Consider the following 21,383-nt stretch of genomic DNA (forward strand, 5'->3'; position numbering starts at 1 on the left):
CAAGGCATTTTAGTTCAATGAAAATAAATAACTAAAATTTTTTTATTTCTTTTATATCCGTCTGTTGACTGCTTTTTGCTAATTAAAATTTAGGGATAACCATTAAAATTGTCTAAATTGCCATGATGACTAGAAATAAAGATTGCATGAAAATACTTGATCTTTTCTTAGGACACATGTTGGCCTGCCTTCTACTTTACAATAAGCTAAATTTTGCTGAATGACTAACGTTACATTTGAGAAATATTTCAAAGATAATTTTTGTTTACACTTTGACTGGGTGTCTCTATTGTTTATATTTGTATTTAACCAAAATTGGCTTTCAAACAAAGCCTGACACTTGGGCTCAGAAACTCAAATATGCATCCAAATCTGAATGACAATCAAAGGGTATCTCCACTTGCTTATCTTACTAGCTTCCATTTCTCAGCTCACCTAGATTATTCTTTATCATTTCCACCCAACATACCCTTTTTTTAAATTTCTTTATTGATAAAGTATTATATATGTGTCCTCATCCCCCCAATAACCCCCCAACCACCCCCCCCACTCATGCCCTCACCCCCCTAGTGTCCGTGTCCATTGGTTAGGCTTATATGCATGCATACAAGTCCTTTGGTTGATCTCTCCCCCTTACCCCACCCTCCCCTACCTTCCCTCTGAGGTTTGACAGTCTGATTGATGCTTCTCTGTCTCTGGATCTGTCCCTGTTCATCAGTTTATGTTGTTCATTATATTCCACAAATGGGTGAGATCATGTGGTATTTCTCTTTCACTGACTGGCTTATTTCACTTAGCATAATGCTCTCCAGTTCCATCCATGCTGTTGCAAATGGTAAGAATTCCTTCTTTTTTACCACAGCATAGTATTCCATTGCTGACATACTCTTATCTCTTCCACTGAAGTGTTGGTTCCAGCCAAGGGCTTGACAACCACTGACTATCTTTCTGTCAAGAAAGTGCGTCTGTGTGGTACCAAATTTCCTTTTCTGTACACACATATACACATATCAAATTTCTCTGAATTTTCACTTTTCAGCCCTCTGTGGTAGTGTCCAGGTGAACAGTCTCAAAGACTGTCACACAATTCTAAATATAAGGGAGCTCTTGGCATCACAATTCATATCTTTTCAGTTGTGTATCATTGACTATAGCGATGCTCACGCCCTTTAGAACCATGAAAACAATACATGTGTAATGTGAAATGACCTCTTTAAAATAAGCCTATATATATCATTGTATACTTTTTTACTGCATGCAGTTATATCTGATTTTATAATTGATAGGTTCCATAAACTTATATTTTAAAAATGAATTTGCTCATTAAATCTTTTTGCAAAAATTTTTGTAATGTAAATTATTTTCTCCGAATTTAAATAGTTTCAATTTAGATCATCTCTACTAATAATAGGGTAATATGCAAATTGGTCAGGACGCCGTCACAGTAACAACCGATCAGCAGGCTGCGTGCGTAGCAGGCACGGGTGGTGGAGACTTGCAGCGTCAGGGCCTGGGGCCTCTCCACCGCTGCCCCGAACGGGGGTCCGCAGGCGTGCGGAGAGGCCCCTCCACTGCAGGCCCGGCCCAGGGGTCTGCAGGCCTCCCCCAGCTCCAACCTTCCTCTTTGGGGCAATCCTTTGAGGAGCCCCAGGTGGATGGGCAGGGCCTACCTCTTTGGGGCGATGGATCGTGTGGCTCCCACACTGTGACAGGGCACAGGCCAGGCTGGGGGACCCCCCACCTCGAATTTCATGCACCAGGCCACTAGTTTTTTATAGAGAATACCCATTAAACACCCCATTGTTTTATTGATAATGAATAAATCAAAAGTGTCACTACTGTTCACCCTACTGTTGCCTCTTTTTAAAATTACTTTTCTCTAAGTATGTCCATCTCGGCCAGAGATTGAGGAGAATAATGCCTGAACAGTGAAAAATATGTCATTTGTGAAAAATTAATATTTTTTATTTCGAAAAAGGTTATGATTTGGTTATAGATATGTTGAAACATGTATTGAACTTTAATGTTTGCTAGAAATGTGTGACATTTGACATTCTATTTGCCCACAGAAATTCAAATAATTTATCGTAAACTATATGGTGAAGTGACACAATGCACTGTTTTAAAGTTATGAAGACTCAAAGATATAAGATATGAATAGCATTATTTCTTTTTTTTCTAGTAATTATGAGTATATTGTTTTTTGTTCAGACCTATGACATTTTCTCTCATATTTCTTCATCTATTTGTCATTTTGCTCTGCATAATTATAAAGGTTTTAAAGTTTTTTTTCTTAAAAAACTTGCTCTACTTCTATCATTGTAGATCGTTATGCTGCAAATGCATTTTTTATTTCCTTTTATTTCTTATCTAATTCCTTTTTATATCATTTAGTTTTTTTGTTTGTTTGTTTTTTTTTGTGTGTGTTTTTTTTTCATTTAGTTTTTTTAACCTCAAGCTGTTTTCCATTTATATGAGACTGTTCTTTCCCCTCAGTATTTTCCTACAGTTTTATAGAAATCATGTAATTTTGCATACTTTAGAGAAAACCAAAAACGTTCCTGGTATTTTTTCCCTGAATTCTGTGACAGGGTGCTTACTTTAACTACTCTCTTCTTCACCTCATATTTTAAGGATGATATTCATTCTCCTTTGCTTTGCAGTATTTTTTCATAGGTCTCTGGCTTCTTTTCATTTATTTCTGTTGTTTATTAATGATTGCATCGAGTGGATAACCCTGGGCTAGACCTTGTTATCAGCTGAGGAATGGTGAGGTTTCTATTATGTCTCCAGCCACTGGGCAGATGATAAAGTCAGTTCCCCTTTTCTAGCTGGCATTTGCTAATTTTTTTCCAACTATACAGCAGAGAGAGCTTCTTCACAGTCTTTCATGCTTCTCTGATGTCCTGAATTGCCCAAATTCCAGAAAAACGACAATTTCTTCATTCGCAGATACTGTTTTTGTCGTTTTTCCTGACTCTTAATCTTTATCTTGTGTCAAGCGCTCATAAAAAGCAATGGGGTGCTGCTAGAATCTGTTGTTTCCAGAGAGCTGCTAACTTCCGGTAGACAGAAACCCATAGCGGGGGACTTAGGGAATGGCATTGCAAACAGCCCAACAATGTCATTTACTTTGTTTCGGTGTCTTTAATACTTCAGTAAGGGATTTGGTACAAAAAGGACCACTCCAAGTTGGGCTGTTGCCTGCTTTTGTTTATCAGAAATCACAGCCCTGGATATCTTTTACTCTGTTTCAGATGCGTCTTTTTTCATGTTATTTCTTTGGGCAAGTAAAATATGCTCTCTGGTCAATCTTTTCACTCCCCCAAGCTGTATACCCTGAGCCCCACAACAGTTGTTTCCTTCCTCTCATAAAAATTTGCAGTGTAAATGTTTTTCTTGTTAAATATCTGTTTCTCTCACTATAGTGTGAGAATTTGCAGTGCAAGTAATGTGCCTCCCTCATCTGTATTCACCATGTGTAGTACTGTCAGTTGGCTAATGGTAAACCTTTAATAGATGTGGATCCTAAAAATCTTTGCTAAATTGAAGGAAAAAAAACCCACAATAACACTATTGCCCTAGGGGAAAAACTCAAAATAATGACATGAAACTGCTCCAGGATTCAAGTGAATGGTAATAGAGCAAGTTTGGGAGGAGCTTTGGAGGCTGCAGAGGTGAGCAGAGGAGCCTGGCACCGTTAGTAACATGCCCGCCCTGCAGAGGGAACAGGGGGACAGTGACTGGCGTGTGGGTGGCTTCACGCAGGAAGCTGTTTTTAAAATACAAATGCAGGTTCTGAATGCTTCCTGTTAGACATTTTTCATCTTAATAACATTAATTTTATCTGATTGCAAAACATACATATTTATAGTATGAAATTTGGAAAATACATAAAAGCACACACACACAGATTTAAAATGCATAACCCCAAAACAAGATAGCACTGTTAGCATTCTGGCATACTTCTAGCCGTTTTCTCCCTTAAGAGTGGGCATATATAGTTTTTATTCATTTTACAAAAATGGGATGCCTACTGCACATAGTCTTTTGTAACGTGCTCTTTCTCAGTTAACCTATCCTAATTGACATTGGTAACGTTTTTTATGTGTGAGTTTTTTCAGCAGCTTGAAAGGAGAGGTATGGTTAAGAATAAAGGCTGAGTAATCACACCTCAATTCAGAGCTTATACCTTGCCCTCCCCAACACTGAGGCCCTGGGCAGGTCACTCAATCTTTCTGTCTCTTAGTTTGTTTTTTCATCTGTAAAATTAAATAAAAGCATCCACCTTAGAAGATTTTTTAAGGAATAAATAAGACAATATATTAAAAGCATCTAGTGGTTGGCACATAACATGTGTCCAATTAATGAGAGTTGATATTGATTGTACTATATTTTATTTGACCAATTTCCTATTAATGCCAAATTTTTATTATTAAAATAATGCTGGAATAAACATACATCTAGATAAATCTTTGCACATATCTATAATTATTACCTTAGGATAAATTCCCATGTAGAATTGATGAGTCAATGATATCTGAAACTACGGCTTGTGATACAAGGATCCCTCTACAACTACAATTTTCATTGTAACCCACATTTTGTGAGTGTGCTGGGTTTCCCTCTTTTGTAGGAGCTGTTTTATGCTGATTGTACGGTATTCGTGGCCTTCATTGAATTCAGTCTTGAGGGGAAACCCACAAGCACTCATTTTGTAGAGGAGTAAACTACCTGACCCATGTGTAATGACAGTGACTCCTCCATTATATTATCTCGTAGAAGATTCATCTGGAAAACTTCCTTTCTCTTTCTCCTTTTTCTTGCAAAATGTAATGCATCAAAAGAGTCCATGTTGTCCACTGGAATAAAATTCAATTTTACTTATTTCCACTTTACCATTCTTTTAGATGTGAGATTGTGTTCTATAAATGTAAAACAATTTATAGGATCCTAAGACTCTAGTATTGAATCAGGGTGACACCAAACATTAACCATTATCTAGAAATTTTTCTACTTCATTCTTAGCATTATTTCCAGTACTCTAAACCTTCTAAAATTCAACTGCCTTGAAAAAACAAAAATGAGCAACATAATTCATTTTCTTTTTATGTTAATGTGTTGGTGTGAAATACACAATCAGTTTTATGCATTTCAAACAAGCAATTTTACTTTAATCTGTTGAATTTGATCTGTAGCTTTTCAGATGTTATTTTAGATGGACAAAGAAAATTTCTATTTTAACTTAATTTTCACTCATGGTGCTCACCTAATGTACCATTTGGGGTCTACTTTATGCTTTAAACGTTACGGTATTTGAATTATGGATCAGAGGGCCTCTATTAAAGGCAATTCTAAATAGGATCTTTTCTCAATATTTGGATTTGATATTCATTTTATGGTAATATTTTATGTGAAAATCACTACTAAAATGTTTGCATATCTACTTTGGGTTATTGTTTCCTAATTCATTTATTTATTCAATACTGTGCACTAAGCTCTTGGGATACAGTGATAAGTTTCAAAGTTTAAAAAATATGTTGTCTAAGCTTTAATATATATTAAAATACACTATATATTTATGTAATCTATATTAATAAAAGCCTATGTGGTTGTCACGCCCTCACGCCATGATGCCCTCACGCTGTAACAATTCATCACCAGGAGGCTGCGTGTGCAGCGGGCCTGGGTGGGCGGGGCTGTGTGCACTCAGAGCCACGGAGGCGGGTCCCGGCGGCTCCACCTCCACATGGCAAGGCCTGGAGTCCCCCAGTGTGGGGTCCCCTGGCTCTGGCCTACCTCTTTGGGGCAATTCATCGAGGAGGCCCGGATGGGTAGGCAGGGCCTACCTCTTTGGGGAGATAGATCGTGGGGCTCCTGCACTGTGAGAGGGCACAGGCCAGGCTGGGGGGACCCTCCCTCCCCAAGTGCACGAATTTCATGCACTGAGCCTCTAGTAAATATATATAAATATAATGTATATTAACATATATATATTCAGTCTTTTATTTCACCTGGATAACATATTTGTGTGTTTTTTTCAGAACTTCTAAAATTTCTATAAATGATACAATGGATTGGGAAAAGTTTTAAAGTTCTTTAGATTTTCAATTTTTTTTAGAACATCACAAATTACTATATAGTAAATTATTATAAAATGGAAAACAATGCAAATGAATCGGAAGACAAATTTTTAATTTTTAATTATTAGGTAGAAATAATCTTGATAACAATTTAAAAATAATGAAATAAAGTTCACAGAAAAGTATTTGATTCCTTCATTTATAATTAAGATATAATTTTTAAATTTTTCTTAACCTCTTTTTCTTCCTTGGTACACCCTATTTTCCCAGATTTTGTAGATATTATCTTGTTTTCTTTCCTCTGTAATCTGTCAATATGGGAATTCTCCCTTCAGACATGACTGTGGGTGGTCCTGTGAGCCGGTCCCCAGTCTCCTGATCAGTAATTCCGTTTTCAGTTTTATTTTGTATTGGAGGGGGAAATGAGTGAAAAGTGGTATATATACTCCCCTACGAGGTCTTCAGTGGGAAAACTACGAATTTAGCCTTGTTGCCAGCACAGCATTGGGGGCTGGGTAGGAAAGGGAAGAGGTGGGGGATCTGCTGGAAAAAATGAAAATGTAGCCCCTTGGGACCTTCCATCAAGTGTGGCCACTGTACAACCTGCCTTATTGCTTAGTTTCTGTTTCCATTGAAAAGTTCAAATGAGTAATTTGATTTTTTTCCCAATGGAAAATATTATTTACTAGCTAAGTAGCCCAAAGAGAATGAAAAGCCTGAATAGAAAAGATGGCAGGGGAAAAAAAAAAAAAAGAAAAGATGGCAGGGGAACTGAGTAAGGGAAATTGAATAGAAAAAGAGGGGAAAGGAAATATCCAAATTGACTTTTAAAAAAACAACAACATAAAAAATACCTTGGGCTCCAGGCAAAAGGGATGGTGATATTTTGCTAAGCCCACTGCTTTCTCTCTCCCCTGTTTCTGGCCCACGTTGCCTATCATCCTGACTATTGAAATTGCCCTCTTACCTCCACATTCTACTCTTACCATCTGTCAATACATTGCTCCCCTATACAGAAGGCTTCGGTAGCTACCCACTAAATTCCTTAAAACACCAATTCCTTAGCTTAGTAAGTCAGTGCTGACCACAATCTAGGTCTGTCTGTCTGACTTTACTCCTCACTCTTTTTCCATGTTCCCTTTCCTCCAACCAGTCGAGGCTATTAACTTTGCCCCAAGTATACCTTCTGACTTCCACATACCAGATTGTCCCTTTTGCCCAGCAATGGACTGTCATCTTTGCCAGCTGAAATCCTACCCAGTTGCTTCATGAAGCTCTTCTCATCACATCAGCCTAGAAGCCCTCCCTTCTCTAGACTCCTGTATCATTTTGTACCTCTCCTAATGTCTCTTATTAGTTATTTGCACACGCCTTATTTTCCCTATAAGACCTTAAGCTTCTTGGTCTCTTCCTTGAGTTCTTCCTTATTTTCTCGGTAGTGTCTGGTATCTTGCCTTCCTTATAGTACCTGAGTAAGAAAAATATATTAGATAAATGGTAGAAGGAAATCTCATCAGGATCAGCTAGGCCAGTGGTCGGCAAACCGCAGCTCTCGAGTCACATGCAGCTCTTTGGCCCCTTGAGTGTGGCTCTTCCACAAAATACCACGTGCGGGCGCGCACATACAGTGCGATTGAAACTTTGTGGCCCATGCGCAGAAGTTGGTTTTTGGCTGTCAAAAGAAATTTAATTCGTTATACTGTTGATATTAGGCTCTGTTGACTAATGAGTTTGCCGACCACTGAGCTAGCTGACAACAAAGTTCAAATGTTTATGCCTGATTTTATAGTTTCTTCTTGCTTGATGTCCATGGGTATCTGCCTCATGCCCAAGTCAATGACACCACAGGAAGGATGACTAGGAAAGCAGGCCTGCTGAATTCCTTTTTGTAGATTTCCCCTCAGGAATGTAGTTCCTGTCCTAATAAATTATATACGTCTACTTGCCAATGATATTTAGATGCTTTTTAACAGTAGATCAAACATTACAAATATTCTACTGGTGATGCATGTGGGAAGAAGTGTTATGTTTTTCTCCTACTTAACTTTTCTGTGTGAACTAAATCCAAATGATTCTGAATTTTTGTAATTCAAAGAAAATATCTGCGCCAACATTTTGAGAACCATTAGCTGCCAAGTAAAACCTGACAGCATATTCCTTGGTGACATCCAGTCATTAAAAGCTGTGTACACAGAGTGAGCAGCTGCCTAAAACTGCGCTCATGTGCAAATGTGAACACTCCTCAATTAAAATTACGTTGTGTGCATTAAAATTTCTTTAGAAGCTATGAAATTTTCAAAAATAAATATAGTTGAGCTCGACCTTATGTACCTTGCCTTTTTTTCTTTTTCTTTTTTTTTTTTTTTTTTTTTTGTCATTTCCAGCTACTAGTCTCTCCAAAGAAAACAACTTTCCTGTTTCTTTTAGTTCTGTGTGTGCCCGAGCTTTTTTCCCAGTCGCTGCTACAAAAACTGAAGTGGTTCCAAACATCACTATTGTTTTTCTTTTTTTTCTGTAACTAATATTTAAACATCAAAGATCCTCTGGTACTTTATGTTAGAGTACATATAAGACCAAATTTTCCTGAAAGGTATTTATTGTCTAGAATGGTGTTTTTTGGCTTGTTTGTTTTAAGCTGTTAGCCTTCTTTTTTAGACGTCATCTGAATGGTAGGTAGCCTTTTGAAGACTGGCAGTTGTGTGGAGGAAGAACTGGAGTGGGGCCATACTAAAAGCTGGGAAATGAGTTAGATTTTTAAAAATGTTTTATTAAGATATATAAAATACAAACCAAAAAAAGCTCTCTTAATATTCCACCAAAAATCACATATGGTGACCAATGACCTTGGGAAATTTTTTTTTATGATTAAATGTATGGATTTTATTCCTTTTTTTCTTTTTAAATACATTATTTATTATTGATAGTATTACAGATATCTCCCATTTTCCTCCCCTTTACCCCTTTCCTCCCAGCCCCTACCTACCCACATAGGGAAATTTTTTAATTTAAGTACTTTATAAGTGCTTCTCTTAATGCTAAAACTGAAAAATAATCTTTTCATTAAAAGTCTTCTGTTATTATGACAATTCCCATGCAAATTTTTAATATATTTATTTTAAGGACTGATGATGATAGCTCTTATAGAATGTTTTCAAAGTTTTATTCATTCTGTTAATTGGGAAAATGTTTCATGTGATTAGCCTTTGGTTAGCTTTTAAAAATTTATATGTGATATAAAAGAAAATATTAAGTTTGTATATCATGTAAATGTTTTTCCTAAAATGTCCGTTTTATTTTCTTGTAGTTAATAATCATAGAGAACATGGTTTATTTTCATATTTACCTGTGTCCTAAAGAAACAGTAATTATTATGTTGTTTTGGAATACTTGTTCAGTTAGACTGATTTTCTTAGTTGCATTTAGTGGGTAGGAGTGGAAATGGAAAATATTTGATGACCATGAAAGAAATCTAAATATTACCAAAAGCGGCAATAAATACTATGTGAATAAATATGAATGTGAATCAGGAAACTCAAATGGTGAGAGTCAGAATAAATACATACTAGAAAAAATAAAGGTATTTTCTATACATTCAAAATGTTGAAGGTGTTTCTGATTTGATATATGTGACCTCATAAGGAGAGTATATTAAATAAACTGCATAATCAAATTGCTGTTTTGTTCTTTATTAAAATAAAAAAAAATACAGAATGGCAATTTGGGTCAAAAATAATGCCACAAACCAAATTTGGCTTTAATTACTATCTAGCCATAAGAAGGAATAAACTATCAGCCAAGACCAAGGCTCTTTGATCTCACATTTCAACCTCCTTCTCCCCCACATGAATGAAGTGGTCTTTTCTCAAATGTTCAGCAGGCCTTTTACCATTTGATAGGACAATTATTTTTAAGAAGGTTTAAAATGTGATCTGGAAAACCACATTGACTCTATGTGGCATATTTGCTATTCTTAGCCTGGTGGAATAAGCTGGAAGTGGATGAATAATGCAGGTTAGAAAGAAAACAGATGCTAAATATTACCAATAGGAAGGTTTTCCAGCAAGGAGATGTTCATTTTAGGACGAGATTTTTGTTGGCACTTTTGGCATTATGACGATTATTGTTTTTCCCTCCAGCTGTTACACATCTGTATCGAAGGCTGGGGCAATTGGCGTTGGTCAGAGCCCTTCAGCGTGGACCATGCCGGGACTTTTATTAGAACTATTCAATACAAGGGTCGAACTGCTTCACTCATCATCAAGGTTCAGCAACTCAGTGGAGTGCAAAAACAGGTAAGTTCTCTTGTGTTCATGACCCACACAGCTCTTAGTCGTCAGATGTTGGATGTAATTAATGGAAGGGAAACTTAAAGAAATGGAAATAACAGTAAAAAGAATCACAGGGATATACCTAGTTACACCTACTACAGCCGTGCACCTGAGCACTTAGTAAGTGCTGTCGATGGTCCTGATGAAGATGGAGATGAGATGGCTCAGCCCCCTTGTCCTTGTCTTTTACAAGAGCTGCTAACGAGCAGTAAAATTTACTGATTTTAGTTTCACCTCTTCTCCCTGTCACCACCTACCTCTGGTGGAGGTGCTAATGAGCTGTGAAATGGCCAAAAGGCCTTTATTGAGAAAGGAAAAAAAGCAGAGAGTGGGGGGACCCTGGATAACCCACAGTGGATGACCAGGACTTGGTTCTCATAAGGGGCAGTAATAGTCTGGGAGGAAGCGTTGCCGCCCGGGCTGGGTCTCCCGCCTTCTTTCCTAGGAGCCCATGCTCACTGCAGTAAAAATCCACTGCAGTCTAGCTCTTGGCATATAAAACCTCAGCTCTCAGCACATATTTTTACGTATTTTATAAAACTTCCTTTGGGCTGCTTTTGAAGTTCCAAGACTGCAAAGGAGGGGAAAAAGTATCTGACACTTTTTTGTGTTCTTAAGATGTGAAAATGTGGTTTTTAAAAGATGTTTCTCAAGCACAGAGCATATGACAAGAGTAGAAAGAAAAAAAGGAACTTTTAAAATCTGAAAACTGGCTTCACTGCCCACAGTATAACTGGACTTGTCATGCGGGTTTGAACATACACTTCTGCATCTCGATTGTAACCGTCTATCCAGAACGTAGTGAACTGAGGGCATGACAGCAGCAGCTCCCAGCCCCGGGGACAGGAAGGGGGAGCCTCCCTATGGAGCAGCAGGGCTACGCCATTGCCGTTTGCCAGGGGGAGCAGGAAGCAACCGGCGAGGTGAACAGGAGGACCCACACCTTATTCCAGGCCCGCACCTAATCAGGTCGCAGCTGGATTGCATGTTACTATTGTGGGCAAAAGAAGTGAAATGAGAACCATAACAGAGGCGTCTCAGAAACAAAGCACAGAGTAGTCTCCCCAGTCAACAGTGGAACTGGGTAAAATGAAAGATGCTAAGTATGTGACACAACCTGCTCTTAAATTGCAAATTTACGTCAACCCAACAACGTATGCAATTAATAGTGTGAAGGGAATTTAGAGGTTTCACTAAGGCAATATGAGAAGTGGTCCTCAGCATCCGTTTGAATACTCCAGATGATGAGAGGCTCATGCTCTCACACAGCAGCCCTTCCCATTGCTGGTTACTTCCAGCTGTTAATGACGTTTTTTCCTAATTTTGAGTCAAAATCATTACCATTCAACCAGTTTTTACCATTCCTCAGAACTTGTGAGGCGGACAGAACAACCACACACCTTGTGAGGACTCCCCTCTGCGGCCCTTCAGAAACGAGGGAAGCGAGCCTGTTTTCCTTACTTTCCTTCTCTCTAGGCTAGTGGTTCTCAGGCTTAGGAGATAGCACAGTCCTTTGGATACCTGTTAAGATAGATTTCTGGTCACACTCCCACAGTACCGGATCCAGGAGCTCTTGGTGTGATGCGCTCATTTCTAACAAGTTCTCAGGTGATGCTTCTGGTCCAGGGGCCACGCTTTGACCACACAGCTCTGTCTGAACTTCCCCAGTTCATTCAGCTCTTTTGCATGAAGTTGCTGGGCCATCTACCAACTAGTGGAATGGCAGGGTCCTTCCATGAAGAAATGGTTTCCACAGTATGTCCTGGTGGTTAAGATCATAGGCAATTGGCTATATGCCCTGGCTAGCTGTGTGATCTTGCCAGTTATTTAACCTTTGTGAATCACTTTCCTCGTCTGTAAAATGGGGATAGTAATAGTGCCTTCCTCAAGAAGTTCGTGGGGCATATAAGCCTAACCAATGGACACAGACAATGGGGTGAGGGCATGAGTGGGGGGAGATAGGGGGATAATTGGGGAATAAGGACACATATGTAACGATTGAAATTTCTTTTGAGAGCCAAATTTTTTAAACTTAAACTTCTTCTAACGCCACTTCTTCAAAATAGACTCACCCAGGCCGTGGTAGTTTGTGGAAGAGCCACACTCAAGGGGCCAAAGAGCCGCATGTGGCTCGTGAGCCGCAGTTTGCCGACCACTGACCCATATGATCTTAGACAAATTTCTTAATCTTTCCATGTTTTATATTCCTTTTGTAAATGAAAGCACCCAGTAAATATTAGTTCACTTTTATTTTTGTATTAACTATTATAAAATATTTCTAAAACCACAGGTAGTCTAATGAAGAAAATAAAAATTACCCATAATTCAACCACCCAGAGATAAATACTATTAATTACTTCAATGTATTTTTCAACTTTTTTTCCTATGTAGATATTTTTAAACAACTTGAGATCTGGTTATAATAACAATTTTTCAACTTGTTTTTTTCCACTTAAAACATAATTCTGCCGAAACTGGTTTGGCTCAGTGGATAGAGCATCGGCCTGCGGACTCAAGGGTCCCAGGTTCGATTCCAGTCAAGGGCATGTACCTTGGTTGCGGGCACATCCCCAGCAGGGAGTGTGCAGCTGATTGACGTTTCTCTCTCATCGATGTTTCTAACTCTCTATCCCTCTCTCTTCCTCTCTGTAAAAAATCAATAAAATATATATTTTTTAAAAAACAAAAACAAAAGCATAATTCTTATCTTCTCATGTTATCTAAAATTCCTGAAATTTTTCTTGGAATGGTTGCATACTAATTTACCATATGATACATTGAAACAGCATTTTCTTGTTGAGTTTTTAGATAATTTCCAGTTGTCACTATAATATTTAAATAAATATCTTTGTGTATAAACATATGTACAAATTTCTGAGCCTATCCCTAATATAATTTGCTATAAAATTCAATTCCTTGAGCAAAGGATATGAATGTTTTTATGGTACTTGATGCGTATTCCCAAACTAAAAACATGTATTTTTATTCTTTTTAAAATATTTTTATTGATTTTTTTACAGAGAGGAAGGGAGAGGGATAGAGAGTTAGAAACATCAATGAGAGAGAAACATCAATCAGCTGCCTCCTGCACACCTCCTACTGGGGATGTGCCCGCAACCAAGGTACATGCCCTTGACCGGAATCAAACCTGGGACCCTTCAGTCCACAGGCCGATGCTCTATCCACTGAGCCAAACTGGTCAGGGCTGTATTTTTATTCTTTAACAAAAATTGTTTTGTCTCACCAAATTCTTGTTAGGGCTACACTAATCTTTTAAGTAAAACAAAATATATGTTTGCCCCAAAACGTCTGCTGATTTTCTTAGTTTTAAAACTAAGCATATTTTTTCTTTATTGATTAAGGTATTACATATGTGTCCTTATCCCCCACCCCCATTGCCTCCCCAACCCCCCACTCAAGCCCTCACCCCCCTGGTGTCTGTGTCCATTGGTTAGGCTTATATGCATGCATACAAGTCCTTTGGTTGATCTCTCCCCCTTACCCCCACCCTCCCCTACCTTCCCTCTGAGGTTTGGTGGTCTGATCAATGCTTCTCTGTCTCTGGATCTGTTTTTGTTCATCAGTTTATGTTCATTATTTTTTTAAAATCTTAATATAAAGAGGGGCTCAAAACATGACTAACGAAAATAATTTCCATACATTGCAAGTTTAAGGAATTCTTTTAATCATTCTTTGCATTAATGTCAAATATACATATTTTAAGACATCTGGTGCCAAATCACATTTCAGAATTTTTCCAAATGTTATTTGTACTGATTAATGTTAGTAATCATTTTCTGTGGGGGGACTGCCTCTCACACTTTTTTCTGCTTCTACGCTATTTATATTAAATAATCCTAAAAAAAAAAAAAATAGAATCTAGCCAAACAGAAAAGTCCTATTGAGAGCAGTAACGAGGCGGGGCAGCCTTCACCTGTCTAAAGGGACGTGTCATCGTCTCCCCGAGGACCTGGAAGTCCCTGTCACATTCCCACTGCCAGGAAGGCACACACTTCAGTTACATTTCGAATGTTAGCGTTTCCTGTAGTCAGGTGAGATTGAGCTCTATGTTAGAGCCATTTAAAAACTTAGCAGGTTGTGAAACGCGAACACAGAAACAGCAATTTATTTAACCTGGAATGAAGCAAATGGCAAGTGTGGTTAATACTGAACCTGGGTGATCCTGAAAGGTTCAGCAGACCACCGTGCAGGTATTGAAGTTGTGAAAAACCTTTCTAGTCAGTGTTTTTTAGCCTCTCTCTCTCTCTCTCTCTTTCCCCCTGTGTCTCCCTCCCTCCTCTCTCTCTCCCTTTATCCTTCTCCCTCCTCCCCTCCACCACCACCACACACACACAAAAGCAAAACTTTACAGTGTCTTTTTAAATTGGATTTATTTTATTGTCAGGGTAGATTAATTAGCATTCAGATTAGCTCTAGTTCAAGTACATCAGAGACACAGATTTCCTCAATTAGCCGGGTCAGGGAGGAAGATAGGAACCAAGCCTTCAGAAGAGTTTCGTGGATTCCTGCCTCCCTGTCTCTTGGTTTCTTTCCTTCTACTCAGCCTGGGCCTGGGAATTTGCAGTAAACAGCAGCTGCCTAATTACGAAGCCCCACTCGGGGAGATGATGTGCCTTGACCACATTACTAGGCCCCTGTGTACTGGGAAATTGACTAGTGCTCTTTGGAACAGTGACTTTTGGTTATTGTCTGTACCCTGCCTTTCCTCTGCCCCTCGCATTTCCCCACTGAGTGACAGATGCCCAGGCACTTTGTACAGCTACTCATGCACACGGATTTGCTTCCATGTTTCCCATCCCTTGATGGAGCTTCCCCACTCTAAAACCTTACATGTACATATGTACGTCTGTGTAGACATTGGTATCTTTATCCATACACTTTTAATCATGGCTAAGATATCATTTTCCAGTGCATCTGGTGCTCTGGAGTTATTCTTTAATATCGCTATTCTCCTTGGCACTGATCTAATAAGAGTTCTGAAACCTGCTAAGTGAAATCATATGTGGAAATCTTCAGTACACATCTTTGTGGCTTTGGGGAAAGAGGGGAATTAGTGTGAAACCTGGAAATGTGTATTAAAGAGAAACCCTACATTTAAAAAATTAAGTAGCTGTCTTCAACTGATAAATTAATCTTGAAATTCTAACCATAATTTTCAAAATAAAGGCCCCATAAGTGTTGCCACTTTGAAGAAAAGCAGACATGGCTGCACGGAACCCTGCGTGGGAGCCGCACACAGAGGCCACGAGGAGCAGCGTGCTGGGTGCCCCTCAGCCAGTGGCCTTCCCCCCTGGCCACTTTTACAGGTTTTCTTTTTATCAAATTTGAAAGCCTATTTAACCGGCTTTTTCGTTGAAAATGAAACGATAAAAACCCACCAGGAGGATCTCTGCCTTTAAACAAAGTGGGTCCCAGATGGTTGCAGAGATGCTGTGGTTTCTGCGAGAGACAGCAACATTCTCCCAAACCTCCTGGGCCCAAAGGTTCTGAAGCAAGAGTGCTGTGGTGCATGGCCAGGCGGGCACATCCAGAATGCGAGTTGACTTAAATACGGCCTCAGAGCTCTCAAGTATCTGCTTAAAGTTGGGTGATGCTGAGCCATCAAAATAGTAGTCGTGAATGTCTATTAACCCCTCGCATATGCTAAAGAAAAGCTTGCCTCCTAATTTAGGACCCATAGTTCAGTTGAGTGTTATGTTAGCTATTATGAAAACATTGTTTTAAACCCTATCTAATAAAAGAGTAATATGCAAATTGACCATCACTCCAACACACAAGATGGCTGCCCCCATGTGATCAAAGATGGCTGCCCACATGTGGACACAAGATGGGGAGGGCAGTTGGGAGGGACCAAGCCTGCAAGGGAGGGCAGTTGTGGGCAATCAGGCCAGCAGGGGAGGGTAGTTGGGAGGGACCAGGCCTGCAAGGGAGGGCAGTTGGGGGTGATCAAGCCTGCAGGGGAGGGCAATTAGGGGTGACCAGGCTGGCAGAGGAGGGAATATGGGGGAGACCGGGCCTGCAGGGAAGGACAGTTGGAGACCCAGGCCTGCAGGGGAGAGCAGTTTTGGGGGGACCAGGCCTGCAGGGGAGGGCAGTTAGGGGTGACCAGGCCTGCAGGGGAGGGCAGTTAGGGGCAAACAGGCTGGCAGGGGAGCAGTTAAGCATCAATCAGGTTGGCAGGGGAGTGGTTAGGGGGTGATCAGGCTGGCAGGCAGAAGCGGTTAGGGGCAATCAGGAAGGTAGGCACACGAGCAGTTGGGAGCCAGCAGTCCTGGATTGTGAGAGAAATGTCTGACTGCCTGTTTAGGCCCGATCCTACCGGGATGGGGCCTAAACGGGCAGTCGGACATCCCTCGAGGAGTCCCAGATTGGAGAGGGTGCAGGCTGGGCTGAGGCACACACACCCCCGTGCACGAATTTCGTTCACCGGGCCTCTAGTGTGTGTGTGTGTGTGTGTGTGTGTGTGTGTGTGTGTGTGTGTGTGTGTGATGGCCAGAGTATCTAAGGGATATATAATAGTTAAGCAAAGCTTGGTTTTTACAGATGTATTCCTTCTAAAAAAAACTGAAAGGAATAAATTGTTGGAAAATAAATGTTTAAGAAAATGCTAAACCTCACTATTCAAATAATGCAAGTTGAAACAACAATAACAATTTTTCTTCTCTCAATACAACAGGGTTGTTTGGGGTAGAACTATAGTTCTTAAATAGTTGTTCATGTTTGTGTCAGTAATAGTTCATTAAAAACTGTGGTTACAAAATATTCTTAGTGACAGCAAACAATATCAATTAGGATGTTTTCAGCTTAAAGTTACAAAATAGGCTTTTTAATCTTCATAGCAAGTTATGGAGGCAGACACTATTATCGTTCCTATGTTACATTTATCATCTCACATAGCAAGGGGCAAGAAGTAGTTTCGTTGTTGGTCAGCTAAGCGACCCGATGCTCTCTGCTGCTCTGCCACGCACGTGGGTTTGCCTTCCTGCTTCCGGGTGGCCGCAGAGGGTCTGCATATGCTCCCCTAACCTCTTCCAGGACAGGAGAGAGAGGACTTTTCCCCTTATTTTCCAGGAGTGCAGTCTCCCGCAGAGCCTTTTAGCAATCTTTCCTTCCATATTATTAGCCAAGAGTCCCATGTTTATCCCTTAATCATTGCAGAAGGAACTACCAGGATTAGCTTATACCAATTGTGATACAGTACTCAGTACACCTTCCCTGAGTGATTTGCTGGTTTTTGAGACCTAAACCAAGTCAGGGTTTTTAATAGCATGGGAGGCGGGGGCGGGGGGCAGCTATTTGGAACAAAACCAGTGGTGTCTGCCACATTTACATTATGATGGGCAGCCTTTATCCTCTTTTTATAGTTCTAAGTTTTCTTAATCCGTAGGTATTAATCGTATAAGAGAGAGACTATCAAGGTGATTATCAGCACAGACTCTGTGATAATATTGGTGGGTAATATTGGGCAAGTTACTCACCATCTGTGCCTCCATTTTCTCCTTGTTAAGATGAGGAGTCATCGTAGCACCTATGTTATAAAATTGCTGTGAGATGAAAAGAGTTAATTTGTGAAAAGGCTTGTATTATTCAGGGCTTTTCTAAGAAAGAACCAGAAGATGTGTGTGTGCGTGCGCAGGTATTTACACACGTATATTATGTATGCATGGACGGAGGGAGCGGGAAAGATTTGTGATAAGTTGGCTCACATGATTAATGAGTTCAGGAAGTCCCAAGATTCGAGGTCTGCAAGTTAGAGACCCAGTGGCCGGCATGGAGTTCAAGTCCTAAACCAGCAGGAGGCCGGCCCAGGAAGAGCTGACGTTTCAGTCCACGGCCAGTGGCCAGGAAAAGCCAGTTTCCGGGAAAAGCCAGTGTCCGGCTCCGGCAGTCGGCAGGAGGGGTCCCTCTCACTCAGGCCTCTCTGTTCAGATCCACAGTTGATAGCAGGAGGCCTGCGCACATTTGGAGGGCAGCCTGCTTCACGCATCAGCCCTCTCAGATGTTAATCTCCTCCAGACGGCCTCCCAGACGCACCCAGACCAGACCGCACTTGACCAGATCTGTGTGCCCTGTTGACACATAAAATGAACCATCACATGCTTGGGCCTGTAACTGTGCAGTGTTTACATTAGTTATTATTTTATAATCTGAAATAATACTACAGAGAAGGAAATCCAGATGGGAAAGGCCTATTTCCCCCATTGTGGTGCGTATTCACATTATGGAAGGATTTGCTTCCTGAAAGCATTCACTTTGTAAGGATAAATTTTGCAGTCTTTTCCATTTCAGTCTATTGAAGAGATAGTTCTTCATGCCTACTATGAACTATACTCTTAGCTGACTGAAAAGTTGGATAATCCATGGGGTTAATGAGTAATTTTGTGTTTTTTATAAAGATGCATGCTTCTACGCTATAGGAAAAACCTGAATAAAATAAAATATAACTAGGCATCTGATTAAAAAATTGTCTTATTGCGTAAGAATAGAATAAACCCTTGGAAATCAGCTTCGGGGAACAGATCGATCACACCGTCCTCTCAGCTACCAGAGTGAAGTCTTGTTTTCGGTCCCCATCCTTTCTTTCTGCTGCATCATTTGGTCCCATTGACCACCTCCCCTTGGCCAGTCCCTTCCCGGGGCTCCTGCAGCACTGCTCTCGCCTGATCCACCACCCCTTGTTCCCCAGTCCCTGCTTTGGCTTCTCACCCTGAGAAGCTCTCCCTAAAGTGTTGGTCAGTTGCTGGGTTTGAGCCTCTATCTTCTCTTCCAAGTAAACTATCTTTCTGTGAATATTTGCAAGTCTTTTATCTCTATCCCCACCTTCACTCTCAAGCACATGGCCAGTATTTCTAGCTGGACCTGCACCCCTACCCCCACCCCTATATGTCTCTCCTTTGAATGCTGCAAACTCAATAGAGCAAAGTCCCCTCTCTCCTTTTAAGCCTCTTTTTCTTCTTGCACTCTCTAAGCTAACACCTTTATTTTTAATTGAGTTTAGAGAGAGGTGAATGGGGAAGGGGGGGGGGGGAGAGAGAGAGAGAGAATGAATGAATTTGTTGCTCCACTTATTTATGCATTCATTGGTTGCTTCTTATATGTGCCCTGACTGGAGGTTGGAACCTGCAACATTGGTGTAACTGGATGACGCTCTGGCCAGCTGAACTACCCAGCTAGAGACTTCATTTTCTTTCTTTCTTTCTTTCTTCTTTTTTAAAATCCTCACCCAAGGATATTTTTCCATTGCTTTTAGATAGATTGGAAGGAGGGAGGGAAAGAGAGGGAAGGAGCAAGAGAGAGAGACATTGATGAGAGAGAGACAGACATCTATCAGTTGGCCTTCCTCATGCGCCCCAACCTGCAACCCTTCAGAATGGATGAAGGCCTTATTTATTTATCTATTTATTTGTTGGTTTGTTTATTGTCTTTTAGATTATCATCTGTGGAAGACAGATCATCTGTAGTTACTTGTCTCAAAGCATAGAACTAAAAGTCGTTCAGCATTACATTGGTCACGACGGACAAGCTGTGGTTCGAGAACATTTTGACTGCCTCACAGCCAAGCAGAAGTTGCCTTCCTACATCCTGGAAAACAGTGAGCTGACAGAGCTGTGTGTGAAGGCCAAAGGAGATGAAGACTGGTCGAGGGACGTGTGCCTGGAGTCCACCGCCCCCGAGCACAGCATTGTCATCCAGGTACGAGAAGTGGCACGGTCTAGAGGCGAGCAGCTTTAAAATGAAAACTGTCAGTATGGGCTGTATCCAATACAGCACCTCTGATTAGAAGATGACATGTGCAGGGACCGTGAAGGGCGTCTGTAATGCTGTCAGCAATAACAATAAAAGGCGATGTATGCAAAAGAGGGGAGACCTGCAATAACGTGAAGTGACTTTGCGTGTTGCTGCTCAGACCTCCTCCCCACCCCAGGACAATACGTGTGTATCCGTTCCCGGCGTTCGTATAGCCAAATGCTGCCCCTCCCAGAGGAAGGCGAGTTGTATGTTGATAAAGATCCTGGTGCACAGGCTTTGTGGGGGAGAAAAGAGGGTCCTCCCCACTCAGGAATCTTTGTGATGACCTGTTACTTTTTTTTATCTCTTCCTCAATCTCCACCATCATCACTTTCATCCCCATAAAGGACAAATCCTCTCTTTCATTCTCCCACTCAGACTTATATCAGTCTCTCCCCGTAGAAGTCCCCTCGTCTTGATGGAAAAAATTGCCCCCATTAACTCACTGCACATCCACTTTATGCCATAATGAAGTCTGGTTTTGCTTAGTTTTCTTTTTTATGGCTCTTTTCTATAACTTCAACCCTTTTAATCCTCCCAGCCAATATTATATCTGTGCCTTATTTTCATTAATCAGTAACCTAGGGTTTGATGGGACCCTTTTCTATGCCATGTGCAGGTGCCATCTTCAAACAGCTCCATTATTTACGTCTGGTGCACTGTTCTGACTTTGGAACCCAACTCTCAAGTGCAACAGCGAATGGTGAGTGCTTTCCAATCCTAAAATATGGTATATGACTCTGACCTTTTCTGTTCTGAAATAAATTAAGGTCAGAGTGACCCAAGGAAGAGATTTATTACAAGTTTGTTTCGGCATCAAACAGCTGGAATACTGCAACAAAGCAAATATGAAAGTTCTTCTGTCCTTTTATTTTTACAGATTGTGTTCAGCCCTCTTTTTATCATGAGGAGTCATCTTCCAGACCCCATTATCATACATTTGGAGAAAAGGAGTCTGGGATTGAGTGAAACACAAATTATTCCAGGAAAGGGGCAGGAGAAACCGCTGCAAAACGTAGAACCTGACCTTGTGCATCACCTAACATTTCAAGCAAGGTACTGGGAAAATCCTTATGTTTTCCTAAGAGAAGTTCAGTAGAAAATTAACCTATTGAGAGGAAGAGGGAAGATTGAGTTTTCTGTATGATATTTTATGACAATG

The 21,383-nt window shown here is 40.5% G+C and overlaps 1 protein-coding gene across 6 annotated transcripts in view; it reads left to right on the forward strand.

Moving 5' to 3' along the window:
- VPS13B (vacuolar protein sorting 13 homolog B) overlaps positions 1-21,383 on the forward strand; it is a 604,787-nt gene that overhangs the window by 535,154 nt on the left and 48,250 nt on the right. For all 6 annotated transcript variants that reach the window (XM_079796380.1, XM_079796377.1, XM_079796379.1 and 3 more), the window contains 4 exons: positions 10,220-10,375; positions 19,862-20,125; positions 20,841-20,924; positions 21,102-21,277. In XM_079796380.1, coding sequence (XP_079652506.1) covers positions 10,220-10,375; positions 19,862-20,125; positions 20,841-20,924; positions 21,102-21,277 — 680 coding nt within the window. The remainder of the gene's footprint in view (positions 1-10,219; positions 10,376-19,861; positions 20,126-20,840; positions 20,925-21,101; positions 21,278-21,383) is intronic.

This window comes from Cnephaeus nilssonii (genome assembly GCF_951640355.1).
Source record: "Cnephaeus nilssonii genome assembly, chromosome: 18".
Taxonomy (NCBI): domain Eukaryota; kingdom Metazoa; phylum Chordata; class Mammalia; order Chiroptera; family Vespertilionidae; genus Cnephaeus; species Cnephaeus nilssonii.